General features: G+C 45.5%; 2 protein-coding genes and 2 pseudogenes across 16 annotated transcripts in view; 2 read left to right on the top strand and 2 right to left on the bottom strand.

The window, feature by feature from the left end:
- Positions 1-5887, bottom strand: part of UBR1 (ubiquitin protein ligase E3 component n-recognin 1) — a 177901-nt gene extending 172014 nt beyond the window's left edge. For both annotated transcript variants that reach the window (XR_008657797.2, XM_063639551.1), the window contains exon 1: positions 5773-5887. The gene's annotated coding sequence lies outside the window, so the exon portion shown is untranslated. The remainder of the gene's footprint in view (positions 1-5772) is intronic.
- LOC129481589 (signal peptidase complex subunit 2-like) lies at positions 1048-2222 on the top strand (annotated as a pseudogene).
- TMEM62 (transmembrane protein 62) overlaps positions 5022-16117 on the top strand; it is a 49177-nt gene continuing 38081 nt past the window's right edge. For 2 of the 14 annotated variants that reach the window (XM_055278928.2, XM_055278924.2), the window contains exons 1-2: positions 5788-5897; positions 7043-7180. In XM_055278928.2, the coding sequence (XP_055134903.2) occupies positions 7101-7180 (80 nt within the window). In that variant the 5' untranslated portion in view covers positions 5788-5897; positions 7043-7100. Of the gene's footprint in view, positions 5576-5785; positions 5898-7042; positions 7181-10461; positions 10508-16117 lie in introns of those variants that run through there. The other 12 variants (XM_055278930.2, XM_055278929.2, XM_055278921.2 and 9 more) reach the window with 11 other exon arrangements.
- Positions 12004-16117, bottom strand: part of LOC129482704 (farnesyl pyrophosphate synthase-like) — a 36962-nt pseudogene continuing 32848 nt past the window's right edge.

Below are 16117 nucleotides of genomic sequence, written 5' to 3'. Positions count from 1 at the left end.
CCTGGTGATCTGCCCGCCTCAGCGTCCCAAAGTGCTGGGATGACAGGCGTGAGCCATCGTGCCCAGCTTCTCTCTCCTAGTTTTAACCTTCCCCCTGCCTTTTATATCTGGTCATCTCTTGCGGCAAAAAGCATATTCTTCGTATATTAAACTTACTTATGTATGTCTCTCTCCTACATAAGCTCTTAAGATAATGAACTATATAGCTCTTTGCCTACTTACCTTTATGTTTCTTTATGTTTTCTGATTAGACCAATGTATTGCATTCCAAAGGCACTCCAAAATTTAACTGAAAATTTTAAATTGAAAATTCAATTTAATTGAAATTGGCATAAATCCAAAACTGACAACATATCCCAAGGAAAAAACTCAAAGGGAGTTTTTTTTAAAGAGCACTATTTGTGTAAAAATATTTACTCAGCTGGGCGCAGTGGCTCACGCCTGTAATCCCAGCACTTTGGGAGGCCAAGGGGGTGGATCACAAGGTCAGTAGATCGAGACCATCCTGGCTAACATGGTGAAACCCTGTCTGTATTAAAAATACAAAAAATTGGCTGGGCGCGGTGGCTCACGCCTGTAATCCCAGCACTTTGGGAGGCCGAGGCAGGTGGATCATGAGGTCAGGGGTTCAAGACTCAACCTGACCAACATGGTGAAACCCTGTCTCTACTAAAAATACAAAAATTAGCTGGGCTTGGTGGCGGGTGCCTGTAATCCCAGCTACTCAGCAGGCTGAGGCAGGAGAATTGCTTGAACCTGGGAGGCGGAGGTTGCAGTGAGCCGAGATCGTGCCACTGCACTCCAGCCTGGGCAACAGAGTGAGACTCTTGTCTCAAAAAAAAAAAAAAAATTAGCCAGGCGTGCTGGCGGGCGCCTCAGGAGGCTGAGGCAGGAGAATGGCGTGAACCCAGGAGGTGGAGCTTGCAGTGAGCAGAGATGGCGCCACTGCACTCCGGCCTGGGTGGCAGAGCAAGACTCTTGTCTCAAAAAAGAAAAAAGAAAAAAGAAAAAAATATATATATAAATATATATATTTACTCAGAACAGGCAGAAGTGGATAAAATGGCAGCAGCAGCTGATCAGGGTGGGAGAAGTGGTGGTAGTGGAGGCAGTAGTGGGGCTGGCGGTGGTTCCAGGTGCGGGACAGGCAGTGGCCATAGCGGCTTGCTGGATAAGTGGAAGATAGATGATAAGCCTGTAAAAATTGACAAGTGGGATGGATTAGCTGTGAAAAACTCTTTGGATGATTCTGCCAAAAAGTTACTTCTGGAAAAATAAAAATATGTGGAGAATTTTGGTCTCATTGATGGTCGCCTCACCATCTGTACAATCTCCTGTTTCTTTGCCATAGTGGCTTTGATTTGGGATTATATGCACCCCTTTCCATAGTCCAAACCCATTTTGGCTTTGTGCATCATATCCTATTTTATGATGATGGGGATTCTGACCATTTATACCTCATATAAGGAGAGGAGCATCTTTCTCGTGGTCCACAGGAAAGATCCTATAGGAATGGATCCTGATGATATTTGGCAACTGTCCTCCAGTCTTAAAAGGTTTGATGACAAATACACCTCGAAGCTGACCTTCATCAGTGGGAGAACAAAGCAGCAGCGGGAAGCCGAGTTCACCAAGTCCATTGCTAAGTTTTTTGATCACAGTGGGACACTGGTTATGGATGCACATGAGCCTGAAATATCCAAGCTCCATGGCAGTCTCGCCATAGAAAGAAAAATAATGGCCGGGCGCGGTAGCTCACGCCTGTAATCCCAGCACTTTGGGAGACCAAGGTGAGCAGATCATGAGGTCAAGAGATCAAGACCATCCTGGCTAACACGGTGAAACCCCGTATCTACTAAAAAATACAAAAAATTAGCCAGGTGTGGTGGCACACGCCTGTAGTCCCAGCTACTGGGGAGGCTGAGGCAGGAGAATGGCGTGAACCTGGGAGGCGGAGCTTGCAGTGAGCCGAGATTGCACCATTGCACTCCAGCTTGGGTGACAGAGTGAGACTCCATCTCTAAAAAAAAAAAAAAAAAAAAAAAGAAAGAAAGAAAAGAAAAAAGAGCCAATTCTAAAAGTAGCCCTCTTTCTGTTGGATCTTGCTGAATTACTGGTTTGTGGGGTGGGGGGAGATAGAAAGAACTTAAAATGGATAAAGTAAAAAAAAGTTTAAAAATCACTGTTTTGTCCTGAAATTTTAGTCTGTTCTGGATAAATAGGATTTTCTGACACAGATATGAGAAGTTGTAGCTCTGATGTCTAGCTGTAGTCTCCTTGGTCTGCTGATTGCATTATTTTAATTTGCTTTTCTGGGAAAGTAGTTTTGCTAAAAGCTGTACAGACTTTCCTTTGTACGTAGTAGTACTTTATATAGGATAGCTTTGGGCCATGTAGCATTTTAAGTCTCAATTAATAAAAAATCAATCTGTTGCTGACTCTGTTCATTCCTATTTCCACATGTATTTCCTTGAAGAATTCAGGATATGACTTCTTGTGTATGACAGTTTTCCTTCACACACTATTTTTGTGGGTGTGTATATATCTGATTTGGGGAGAATTTAAAAAAAAACATAACCCTTCCTCCCTCCCTCCCTCCCTTCCTTGCTTCCTTCCTTCCTTTTTTTTGAGACGGTCTCCCTCTGTTGCCGAGGCTGGAGTGCAGCGGCATGATCTCGCCTCACTGCAGCCTCCCTGCCTCGGGCTCCCGTGATTCTCCTGCCTCTGCCTGCCGAATACCTGGGATTGCAGGCGCACACCACCACGCCTGGCTGGTTTTTGTAATTTTGGTGGAGACGGGGTTTCACCGTGTTGGCCGGGCTGGTCTCCAACTCCTGACCTCGAGTGATCTGCCCTCCTCGGCCTCCCGAAGTGCTGGGATTACAGACGGAGTCTCGCTCACTCAATGCTCAGTGTTGCCCAGGCTGGAGTGCAGTGGCGTGATCTCGGCTCGCTACAACCTCCACCTCCCAGCTGCCTTCCTTGGCCTCCCAAAGTGCTAAGATTACAGCCTCTGCCCGGCCACCACCCCGTCTAGGAAGTGAGGAGCGTCTCTGCCTGGCCACCCATCGTCTGGGATGTGAGGAGCGCCTCTGTCTGGCTGTCCCATCTGGGAAGTGAGGAGCGCCTCTGCCCGGCCGCCCCGTGTCTGGGATGTGAGGAGCGCTTCTGCCCGGCCGCCCATCATCTGGGATGTGAGGAGCGCCTCTGCCCGGCCGCCACCCCGTCTAGGAAGTGAGGAGCGCCTCTGCTCGGCTGCCCCGTCTGAAAAGTGAGGAGCGCCTCTGCCCGGCCAGCCCGTCTGGGAAGTGAGCCTCTGCCCGGTCGCCCATCGTCCGGGATGTGAGGAGCGCCTCTGCCTGGCCGCTGTGCAACCTTCCAAGTGTGAAGTGACAGCCTTCGTTGTAGAATGAATGAAGACACTGGCACTGATTATATAACACCTTGGCAGCTATCTTAAGTCGTTGATGGGGTAGGTATTGGAATTATAGAAGAAAGCAAACACACAAATTTGACTAAAGGCGATTTTGTGACTTCTTTCTATTGGCCCTGGCAAACCAAGGTTATTCTGGATGGAAATAGCCTTGAAAAGGTGATATATATGTGAACGTATCTGATTTTTTTTCCCTGTATAATTCTTACTTTGTGCATTTGATATTCAGTTGTGTTTGTAATCACGGAAAAATAAAAGCACATATTTTCTTAAAAAAATAGCTTTTTAATTTGTTTGAAACGGACCTTCTGCCTGTTACATTTTGTGCTCTTAATCAATTAAAGAAGCCAATGACATTTTAGTTTTATATTGTGTTTTCCACTAGTATATCCCTGTTGATTTTTTTTTTTTTTTTTTTTTTTTTTTTTTTTTTTTTTGAGACGGAGTCTTGCTCTGTCACCCAGGCTGGAGTGCAGTGGCGCAATCTCGGCTCACTGCAAGCTCCGCCTCCCGGGTTCACGCCATTCTCCTGTCTTAGCCTCTCGGAGTAGCTGGGACTACAGGCGCCCGCCACCACGCCCGGCTAGTTTTTTGTATTTTTAGTAGAGACGGGGTTTCATCGTGGTCTCGATCTTCTGACCTCGTGATCCGCCCGCCTCGGCCTCCCAAAGTGCTGGGATTACAAGCGTGAGCCACCGCGCCCGGCCATCCCTGTTGATTTGTTTGTGCTTTTTATTAACTGCCATTTTCTAAAATTTTTTTCAATGAAAGGAAGGAAGACGTGAAAAAAATTACTCAGAACAGCAATATATAATAAACAATTAAAAAATCCACAATAAGGGAGTGGTTAGATAAATTAAGGTAGGGCTGAATCTAATCCTCCTGGGCCTGGCCCATAGGAAGTATTTAATACTTATTAAATGAATGGTATACCACCGTGTTGTAATATTATTTAATCAGGTGCATGTGAAATCAGGTTAAGGGAAAAATAACTTTCACAAAACATAGGAATTACATCTATAGAAAACCTATGCTGCCGGGTGCGGTGGCTCAGCCTGTAGTCCCAGCACTTTGGGAGGCGGAGGCGGGAGGATCGCTTGAACCCAGGAGTTCCGAGGCCAGCCCGGAAAACACAGACAAACCCCACTCTCTACAAAAACTATATTTAAAAAATTACCTGGGCGTGGTGGTGCGAGCCTGTAGTTCCAGCTACTTGAGGCCAGGGAGGTCGAGGCTGCAGTGAGCCATGCTCGCGCCACTGCATTCCTGCCTGGGTGACAGAGACCCTGTCTGAGAAGTGAAGGAAAGGGGAACGGTAGGGGGAAGGGGAAGGGAAAGAAAAAAAAACCTATGGAGGCACGTTAATAATCAAAAGGGGCCAGAGGAAGCCACCTGACACATTTGTGGGACAATTTAAAAGGCGTCCTCATACATTCTCACTTTGATACAACAACCCTGCAAAGTGCGCACGGAAGGTGTTATTAACTCCGTTTTACAGGTAAGGAGATCGACCCACTGAGGTCACGAGTGACTGACCAAGGCGGAGCCAGGACTCTAGCCCCCGCCTCCCGGCCACTGGTCCCGGTCTCCTTCCCCGCCACCACTCGGCCACCGTCATTGATGTTCAGAGTTTCAGTTCCCTTTTCTTTGATCGTATTACTTACGCAAAACGAGCCCAGTCACTTGCGCGGCCAGAGAGGGGCAGGTGCTGGGCGGCGGCTGACGGGCGCAGCACCCTAGGCCCAGTGTCTGGCTCCAGCCCCGCATCCGGCGCCGGTCCCGCATCCGGCTCTGGCCTTGCGACAATAGAGTCCGGAAGTGCAGGCAAAGCGGCTCCCGGGAGCGCCGCGCGGTTCCGCGCGGGATCAGCGAGGGCCGCGCCCCGGCGGGCGGGCGGCATGGCTGCAGTGCTGGCTCTTAGGGTGGTCGCGGGGTTGGCGGCCGCAGGGCTGGTGGCCATGCTCTTGGAGCACTACGGCCTGGCGGGCCAGCCCTCGCCGCTGCCGCGCCCCGCGCCCCCCAGGAGGCCGCATCCCGCGCCGGGTCCCGGAGACAGCAACATCTTCTGGGGCCTGCAGGTGACGCGGCGGGAAGCCGGGCCGGGAGGCGAGTGCAGATCGGGCACCGTGCGGTGGGATCCTGGTGGGTGTTGGGCCCCACGCTCCAGGCTGGGGACCTCAGCCAGGTTGTAACTCGAGGCTCTGTCTAGTGCTGGCCGTGTCCTTATCTGGGGGGTTCGTTATGCACTTCCTCTTTGCCTTTTCCTTCTGCCCGAGAAAGCCGCTGAGCCGCCCCTCCCCATGCTCCCTCTTCCTGGCTCAGATCTCTCTGTTCAATACCTGTTTTCGGCAGATATCCGACATTCACCTGAGCAGGTTTCGAGATCCAGGCAGAGCGGTAGACTTAGAGAAATTCTGTTCTGAAACTATTGACATCATTCAACCAGCTCTCGTCCTAGCAACAGGTAGGGAGGCTTGCCGTGCTGTGGTGGTGTTCTGTGGTCCGCATGGTAGAACTCTAGCTAGGGCTGTGGCTTTTCACTTTGGGGACGTTGGGAGCAGTATAGCCACAGCCCCAGATGAGCCCTGTGAGGTGGAAGAGATTGGACATTCTAACCCCGTAGCCTATGGATAACTGAATGAGTCAAGATCCAGGCAAAATGATTTGACGTAGCAAGGTTTTGTCAAAGCAGTAGAAGCAAGGCTCCTGATTCTCACGTCAGTCTGTTGTCTGAAATATTTGTATCTGGTTTTTGTTCTTGTTGTTGTTACAGTTCTGGTTGTGAGAATTAGGGAAAAGCCTGTAACCACGAATCAGAAGTTCTCCTCTTTTGCTAACTTTTCTATTTTCTTTACATTATTAATCTTATATTTTCAGTTGTTTGAGGCTTCCGGTGACCCAGGGCACTTTTTCTTCATCCTTTGATAATTTTATGACTTGAGTTTTCTAGACTCTTCAAACCCCTTATTTGCTTCCAAACTGTAGTGGGGAGAAGAAGCTAAAGGAGCATCTATCTATCTTGCTTACTGGGGAATTCATCACTCATCCACCTCATTGAAGCATCTCTGCTGACATGAAAGGGTATCAGTTCTCATTTAATGGATGAGCCCCCATAAAATGTTTTCTGTTTAGTTCCCTATAAATTTTGGTATTTTTTTGTCCAATTGCACCTGCCACATTGCTTCTTGCTGTAAAAATAATACTTGGTCAAATCACATATTCTGATTTTGTGGTTAGGAAAATATGGTTGCCATAGATGTTAGGCACCCACTCAGAGCATTGGAATTTCTTATAAAAAATTTTCATTTTATCAGAGTCTATTGATGCATTTTGTACTGTTCTCTTTAAAGATTTTTTTTTCACAACCCATTTTGAATATCACAGGACATTAAACAGGCATTTGCTAACCTATAAGAAACAAAGCCCTTGCTGAGAAAATCTTGTTAGTTTAGATGGCTTGATTTGGACATTGGTGGTCTCGTGAGCAGTTATGCTTATACACGTTGAGTGCTTTAAGTATCCTTGTTCCTTCAGTGTACATATCTAAAAAAAATGGAACCCCCAGGAGTTTATTTTGCATTGTGATTCAATTCTTGTGTAAACCTACAGGAGACCTGACAGATGCCAAAACAAAGGAACAGTTGGGATCCAGGCAGCATGAGGTAGAATGGCAAACCTACCAGAGTATTCTGACGAAGACAAGAGTCATGGAAAAAACCAAGTGGCTGGATATCAAAGGAAATCATGGTAAGAGACAAGAGACAGATATAATAAAGACAAGAGTTTTTTTCCCCCTTCAGGAGCCTAGATTTTCCAACTTAGATTGTAAAATTATGAAGTGGGACATTGTAACATAGGTTTACATATACTAAAGGTCACAACTCTGAAATACAACTATATAATGTGGTTTTAAAACTTCAGATGTCATTGTTAGCCTTTGAGATGACAATTGGTATGGTCCTTTTTTGTGACATATGCTGCTTTTTTTTATTTTTTATTTTTATTTTTTTTTTTTTTTTTTTGAGACGGAGTCTTGCTCTATCACCCAGGCTGGAGTGCAGTGGCCCGATCTCGGCTCACTGCAAGCTCCGCCTCCCAGGTTCACGCCATTCTCCTGCCTCAGCCTCTCCGAGTAGCTGGGACTACAGGCGCCCGCCACCACGCCCGGCTAATTTTTTTTGTATTTTTAGTAGAGACGGGGTTTCACTGTGGTCTCGATCTCCTGACCTCGTGATCCACCCGCCTCGGCCTCCCAAAGTGCTGGGATTACAAGCGTGAGCCACCGCGCCCGGCTTTTATTATTATTATACTCTAAGTTCTGGGATACATGTGCAGAATGTGCAGGTTTGTTACATAGGTATACATGTGCCGTGGTGGTTTGCTGCACCCATCAACCTGGGTGCAGAGAAATCTACATTAGGTATTTCTTCTAATGCTATCCCTCCCCCTGCCCTCTATCCCCCAGTCCTTTCTTCTGTACCTGGAAAAAATATGAGTTTTAGCAAAACTCATGCAGACAGATGTTTTAATAAATATACATTTTGCTAAGTGAAAGAAGCCAAACCCGTAAGTCTGCATACTGTATGATTTCATTTATATGACATTCAGGAAATGGCAAAACAATAGACAGAGAACAGATTGTAGTTACCAGAGCATAGGGATTGGGAGACAGATTAACTGCAAACAAGCATCATGGAGAATTTTTGGTGGTGATGGAACTAGTCCGTATTTTGATTGTGGTGGTGGACTTCAGGTTCACTATATATTTGTCAAAATCCATAGAACCGTAAGTCACAAAGAATGAATTTTACTGTGTGCAAATTTTAAAAATTTTACTTTTATTTTTTCTTTTTAAAATTTACAATTATTATTATTATTATTATTATTATTATTATTATTATTATTTTGTGAGACAGAGTCTCACTCTGTCACCCAGGCTGGAGTGCAGTAGTGCAGTCTCAGCTCACTGCAACCTTCATTTCCCGAGTTCAAGCGATTCCCCTGCCTCAACTTCCTGAGCAGCTGGGATTACAGACAGGTACCACCCTGCCCAGTTAATTTTTTTTTTTTTTTTGGTATTTTTAGAAGAGGTAGGGTTTCACCCCATTGGCCAGGCTGGTCTCGAACTCCTGACCTCAAATGATCTGCACCCCCCACCCCCCAGCCTCCTAAAGTGGTGGGATTACAGGCGTGAGCCACCACTCCTGGCTTATTATTATTTTTTTGACAGGGTCTTGCTCTGTCACTCAGCCTGGAGTGCAGTGGTGTGAGTATAGCTCGCCGCAGCCTTGACCTAAGCTTAAATGATCGTCCCACCTCAGCCCCCCAAGTAGCTGGGACTACAAGCATGCATCACCATACCCGGCTAATTTTTGAAGTTTTTTTTTTGTGGAGTTGGGGTCTTGCTATGTTGCTTAGGCTGATCTCAAACTCCTCGGCTCAAGTGATCCTCCTACCTCATTCTCCCAAAGTGCTGGGATTACAGGTGTGAGTCACTGCACCTAGCCTAAAAATTTTAAATTGCAAACAAATCTCCATAGGCATGAACAGGGAAACAGATAATCCTTTCCCTTTTTTAGATTATTGTTGTGTTGGTAAGGAAATGAACTTTTCTCCAAGAGTCCTGATGGTAGTGTATTTGTTTGATTTACAAAGGTTGACTTTTTTATTAGCCAAGTACTTCATTTGTCTACTTTATTTGATCAGTAGATCAGGCATGAATCCACTTCTTGCTGGCTTTTAGAATCACATGATTAAGACAAGAGCAACTACAGTTCAATCTTATAATTTCAAACTTATTTATTCCGAGTGGTATAGAATTCAAAGTACCTGTTTTTCTCTAGTATACTAAGTGCCTTAAATAAGTTTCTAGATAATCTGAATTTTGTTAAGATATCAAAATTTTAAAGTATCAATCTAATTGATTGGCATTCTACCATTAAAAGTGTTATAGAAAGATGACAGAGGCTGCTACAGTCACACCATGGCTAGCTAAGTCTGTGCCAGCAGAGGCAGAGAGCTTGGGGTGGGCCAGTTGCCCCTGCTGGAGCCTCAGTTAAATCTGAACATCCCACTGTCCCAACCCTCCCACAGATGTGCACCGGGCTGTACTTTGGCTTAAGACTGCAGGTGGACATCTCCACTGCTCGGGAATCATTGAGTGTGTAGACAGGACAGCCTCCATGGAAGGCTGGTCATACCAGAGTCCCACCTTGGCATAGGCATTGCCATTGAGGCAGCTCTACTCTCTGTGCTGGTCTGAGGGTGGGCTGCCTGTCATGGGGGCAGCCATTTCCCAGGGGGGTGTTCATTGCCGTCATCTGCAACGCCTCATAGGCTTCTTGCTGCTTCTGCTCCGAGTCATTCTCTGCTGGGCCTACACGCATGCTCTGCCAATACTGACTGTCTCTACAGATTTAGTCCCAACTCTAGCCCTGGCCCCTATCCTGAAAAGGTACCACTGCCCAAGAAACCTAGCCATGAAGGCAGCTACCTGCTGCAGCCCTGAAGGCCCCTGGCTTAGCCTGGAGCTTGGGACCTAAGTCCATCCCACTCACATCCTGGAATCAAGATTCCGGGGATTTAGCCAGCCTAGGGTCTAGAACTTGGAGCCTAACCTGCTTGGATTGGACTCAGCAACCCAGAGTCTAGCCATACTTGTTCTAGGAGAGGCTCAGTGGCCCTAGAGAGATGGGCCATGGTGGGAGTTCATGAGTTGGTGGTAGGGCCAGGGCCATCTGGACTCTGTTCTGAGTCAGGGGCTGAGTCTACCCTTTCCTTAGGCTAAGCACTTCTAGGTGGGGGAAGCAAACTGAAACCCATGGCAATAATAGGAGATTGTCCAGGATGGGGCCCTCTCTTAGCCTTCCCACTATTTGCTGAATAATAAATGGAATGGCTCTACCCTGGGGGTGTGTGTGGGAGAATTGTTATAAAAAGAATTATTTTCCCTTAGTCATTAAAGAAAATGTTTGTGTTCTTTTTTTAATGTGGATGAATGTTTGCTTTTTTTTTTTTTTTTAAATTAGATGCATTCAATATTCCAAGTCTGGACAGCGTCAAGAATTATTACAGGTACTGTAAGAAACAGAAGACAGACCACTGTGTAGAGTCAGTGTTATAAGGAGGGTGTGGTCAATTCAATGAATGAGAGAAAACTTAAAAAAAAAAAAATTTTAAGAGGCAGGGGTCTCGCTATTTTGCCCAGGCTAGCTCTGAACTCCTGAGCTCAAACGATCCTCCTGCCTCAGACTCCTGTGTAGCTGGGGCTGCAGGCACATGCTACTGTGCCTAGCTGAAAACATTTTTTAACAGATAAAATTTTTCTATAAAGAATCTCTGGTAATTTAAAAAATGAGCCTTTTTGTCTTTTTGTGACAGATGCATTTCTTTTTGTTTAGAGTTTTTCTTTCCTTTAATTCTTTCTGTTTCATATACAGGCATACCTCGTTTTATTGTGTTTCGCCTTATCGCACTTTGCAGATGTTGCGTTTTTTACAAATTGAGTTTGTGGCAAGCCTGCCTTGAGCAAGTCTATGGGAGCCACTTTTCCAACAGCATGTGCTCACTTCGTGTCTCTGTGTCTCATTTTGGTAATTCTCACAATATTTCAAACTTTTTCATTATATCTGTTAGGGTGATCTGCGATCAGTGACCTTTGATGTTACTATTGTAATTGTTTTGGGGTGCTACAAACCTCGCCCATATAAGTCCAGGAACTTAATCAATAAATGTTGTATGTGTTCTGAGTGCTCCACCAACCAGCTGTTCTCCCATCTCTCTCCCTCTCCTCCAGCCTCCCTATTCCCTGAGAAACAACAATATTAAAATTAGGCCAGTTAATAACCCTACAATGGCCTCTAAGTGTTCAAGTGAAAGGAAGGGCCCAACATCTCTCACTTTAAATTGAAAGGTAGAAATGATGAAGCTTGGTGAGGAAGGCTGTTGAAAGGCTTTCAGATAGTCTGAAAGCTAGGCGTCTTGAGCTGGAGCAGTGAGCCAGGTTGTGAATGCAAAGGAAAAGTTCTTGAAGGAAATTAAAAGTGCTCCTCCAGTGAACAGATGAGTGATTAGAAAGTGAAACAGTCCTACTGCTGATGTGGAGAACGTTTTCGTGTTCTGGATAGACAATCAAACCATCTACAACATTCACTTAAGCCAAAGCCTAATCCAGAGCAAGAGCCTAACTCCCTTCAATTCTATGAAGGCTGAGAGAGGTAAGGAAGCAGCAGAAGAAAAGTTGGCAGCTGGCAGAGTTTGGTTCATGAGGTTTAAGGAAAGAAGTTCACTCCATAACATAAATATGCAGTGTGACGCAGCAAGTGCTGATTGATGGAGAAGCTGCAGCAAGTGACCCAGAAGATCTAGCTAAGATAATTGATGAAGGTGGCTGCACTAAACAACAGATTTTCCATGTAAATGAAACAGCCTTCTTTTGGAAGAAGATGCCATCTAGGACTTTTATAGCTAGAGAAAAGTCAATCCCTGGCTTCAAAGGACAGGCTGACTATTGCTAGAGGTCCATGCAGCTGATTTTTTTTTTTTTTTTAGAAAGTTACACAGTAATTTATTTAGGGCCTCCTCTCCCAACCCTTGCAGTCTCCAGGTCACTTTTTCCACTTGTAGATTTTGCGCACCAGCCCCAGAAAGATGACTGGGGGCAGGGGAGCTGCGTACTGTTCAATGAGACCCATAATGTGGCTGTAACTGTCTTCCTATTATTGCAAGAACACGGCCGGCAGATCCAGCTCCTCATATAGTGCCTTCACCAGAACCACCTTCTCGGCCTCCTTCTGCCGGAAATTCTCCTTCAGAATCTGGTACTGTTCTGGAGTGGCCCGTTGCAGACACTGAACCACCAGCCAGCTGCATTTGTTGTCCTGGATGTCAGTGCCAACTTTGCCGGTCACATTGGGGTCCCCAAAGAGGTGAAGGTAATCATCCTGATCTGAAAGAACTCTCCCTCTCCCATCTCCAGCAGGATCTTCTTGGCATTGGTATGCTCCTTCTCTCTATCAATACCTGCCATGTACATGGCTGCAGCTACAGGAAGGTAGAAGGAGTAGAAACTGCCTTGTACTTGACACTAGATTTGTACGTCTTTTCAGTGAATCTGCCAAGATCCGCATTGCCCTGAGGGGCTGTGATGAGGTCCAGGGTCTGCCCAATCTCAGTCTGATAGAAACTCGGCAGGAAGAGCTGGATCAGGTTCAGGTAATAGGGCTTCTCCTGGCAATAGAGCTATAGCAGGTGGTACATACATGCTTCCCTTCCAGATGCCAACATTGATGGCATCCAAACCTGCGCCTGGCTTCTGATATCAGCAGATCTGTCCCCGGTGGGTGAGGGATGAATCCGTGATGTCATCTGCCACCAGGAAGAAAGCTTGCAGCAGTTCCACACACCAGCCCACAGTCAGGGCCCGCTGGAGACTCTCAGCATCCTGTTTCCTCGGCTCCACCAGCTCCCGGAATGCTACTAGCACCACCAAAGCCCGGCGATACTTGCCTCCAGTGGCATTGTACTCCAGGACCTCCTTGAGCTGGGTGATAGCATCTCCTGTCTCTGGGTGCCCCATCTCATCCTCAGTCAGCACCCTAACAATCTGGGAGAAGCACTGAACAAAATCCTGCTTTTCTTGAACAGAAATGTCTGATTTCTGGTCTCCATTCATTCTGAGGGAGGAGCAAAGGGCTCTGTTCCTGGATGTGGGTTCCTGCTGCATAGCTGATGACTGTAAGTGGAGCCAATGCCCATTTACCATTCTGAAAATCCTTGGGTGCTTAAGCGTTATGCTTAATCTACTCTGCCTGTGTTCTATATATGGAACAACAAAGCCTGGATAATAATAGCACATCTGTTTACAGCATGGTTTACTGAATATTTTAAGTCCACTGTTGAGAACTACTGCTCAGAAAAAAATATTCCCTTCAAAATATCAATGGTCATTGATAATGCACCTGATCACCCAAGAGCTCTGAGGAAGATGTACAAGGAGATGAATGTTATTTTCATGCCTGCTAGCACAGTATTCATTCTGTAGCCAATGGATCAAGGAGTAATTTCAACCTTCAACTCTTACTATTTAAGAAACACATTTCATAAGACTATAGCTGCCTTAGATTATGATTCCTCTGATGGATGTGGGCAGTCAATTGAAAAATTTATGGAAAGGATTCACCATTCTAGATGCCATTAAGAACAGTTGCAATTAATGGGAGGAGGTTAAAATAACAACATGAACAGGAGGGAAAAAGTTGATTCCAATCCTCATGGATGACTTTGAGGGGTTCAAGACTTCAGTGGAGGAAGTAACTGTAAATGTGGAAATAGCAAGAGAACTAGAATTAGAAGTGGAGCCTGAAGAGGTGACTAAATTGCTGCAATCTTATGATAAAACTTGAACGGATGACAAGTTGCTTCTTATGGATGAGCAGAAAAAGTGGTTTCTTGAGAAGGAATCTACTCCTTCTAAATATGGTGTGAACATTTTTGAAATGACAACAAAGGATTTAGAATTATACATAAACTTAGTTGATAAAGCAATGACAGCGTTGGAGAGGATTGAATTTCTTTGGGTAAAATGCTATCAAGCAGCATTGCATGCTACAGAGAAATTCTTTTTTTTTTTTTGAGATGGAGTCTCGCTCTGTCACCCAGGCTCGGGTGCAGTGGCACGATCTTGGCTCACTGCAACCTCCGCCTCCCGGGTTCAAGCGATTCGCCTGCCTCAGCCTCCTAAGTAGCTGGGACCACAGGCGCCTGCCACCATGCCCCGCTAATTTTTGTATTTTAGTAGAGATGGGGTTTCACCATATTGGCCAGGCTGGTCTTGAACTCCTGACCTCATGATCTGCCCACCTTGGCCTCCCAAAGTGCTGGGATTACAGGGGTGAGCGACCACACCCGGCCAAGAAATTCTTGTGAAAGGAAAAGTCGATTGATGTAGCAAACTTCATGGTTGCCTTATTTTAAGAAATTACCACAGCCACCCCAACCACCACCCTGATCAGCAGCCACCAACATCAAAACAAGACCCTCCACCAGTAAAAAGATTTTTACTCACTGAAGGCTCAGATGATCATTAGCATTTTTAGCAGTAAGGGTTTTTTTTGTTTGTTTTTGTTTTTTTTTGAGACAGGGTCTCTCTGTCACCCAGGCTGGAGTGCAATGGCGCTATCTCAGCCCACTGCAATCTCCACCTCTCAGGTTCGAAGTGATCCTCCCACCTCAGCTTCGCGGGTAGCTGGGACCACAGGCGTGAGCCACCATGCCTGGCTAATTACTGTGTTTTTTATAGAGACAGGTTTTCGATGTGTTGCCCAGGCTAGTCTTGAACTCCTGGGCTCAAGTGATCCACTCACCTCGGCCTCCCAAAGTGCTAGGGTAACAGGCGTGAGCCACCATGCCCAGTCAGTAGAAGTATTTATAAATTAAGGTATGTGCATTGTTTTTCTAGACATGATGCAATTGCACACTTAATAGACTATAGTATGGTGTAAACATAACTTTTTTTTTCTTTTGAGACAGGATCTTGCTCTGTTGCCCATGCTGGAGGGCAGTGGCACCATCTTGGCTCACTGCAATCTCCACCTCCCTGGTTCAAGCGAGTCTTCTGACTCAGCCTCCTGAGTAGCTGGGACTACAGGCATGTGCCACCATGCCTGGATAATTTTTGTATTTTTAGTAGAGACAGAGTTTTGCCATGTTGGCCAGGCTGGTCTCAAACTCCTGACCTCAAGTGATCTGCCTGCCTTGGCCTCCAAAAGTGCGGAGATTACAGGCATAAGCCACTGCGCCCAGCCGTAAACATAACTTTCATACGCACTGGGAAACCAAAAAATTTGTGTGACTCGCTTTTTTGCAGTATTTGCTTTATTGTGGTGTCAGGAACCACAATATCTCTGAAATATGCATGCAGTTTAATGCTTTGTTTTCGCTAATGGTACTTTTAATATTCCACACGGGCTTAAAAAATTGTTTAAGTCATTGATACATAGGAAAATTCATTTATATCAGAGCTTGTCAGCCACACTACTGAGGTCACTGGGTTTTCAGAATCCTGAGATACTGATTCTCCTGGCCTCTGTGGTGGCTGGAGAGCCCAGTTAGTCACCTGGCTGCTTTCTCTTTTCATCCTGTGTCATACAAATATTAAAATTATCTTTATTTGTCATGAATGTGAAAAGGCAAGGGATCTCTGAATTAGAAACCAATTCTCTAGTTTCATTATGTTTAGATTCCTCTTTTGTTTGCAGTGCACTTTTCAGCCTCGGTATTCAGTAGCTTTGTTCTGCATTGTCAATCAATCATGTAGCAAATATTTATTGAGAGTCCATCCCTAGTTGGATAGTGTGAGAGCTACATGAGCTAATGTTAAAAATTTGGCTTTTGCCTTCAAGGAACTGATAGTGTAGTTAAGGGACATCAGAATTATTTAGGAAACAATTAGAAAAGAACATGAAGAAATGGCCGATGAAATGCTAGATTATTTGGTACACATGATAATCACTATGAGAAATCAGAAAAGCATGGGGGTGGACATAGAGAAGACTTTATAAAAGAAGCAAAAAGTGTGTACAATCTTAAAAGATGAGTAGCATTTGAAGATGTAAGACATGCCAAGGAGGATATTTTAGGCAAAAAGATAGGTATGAAGAGAGATCTTTAAAAGCTACGGACTGG

This window comes from Symphalangus syndactylus, chromosome 5 (assembly GCF_028878055.3).
Source record: "Symphalangus syndactylus isolate Jambi chromosome 5, NHGRI_mSymSyn1-v2.1_pri, whole genome shotgun sequence".
In the NCBI taxonomy this organism is placed as follows: Eukaryota; Metazoa; Chordata; class Mammalia; order Primates; family Hylobatidae; genus Symphalangus; species Symphalangus syndactylus.
This window is presented reverse-complemented; position numbering and strand designations above follow the sequence as displayed.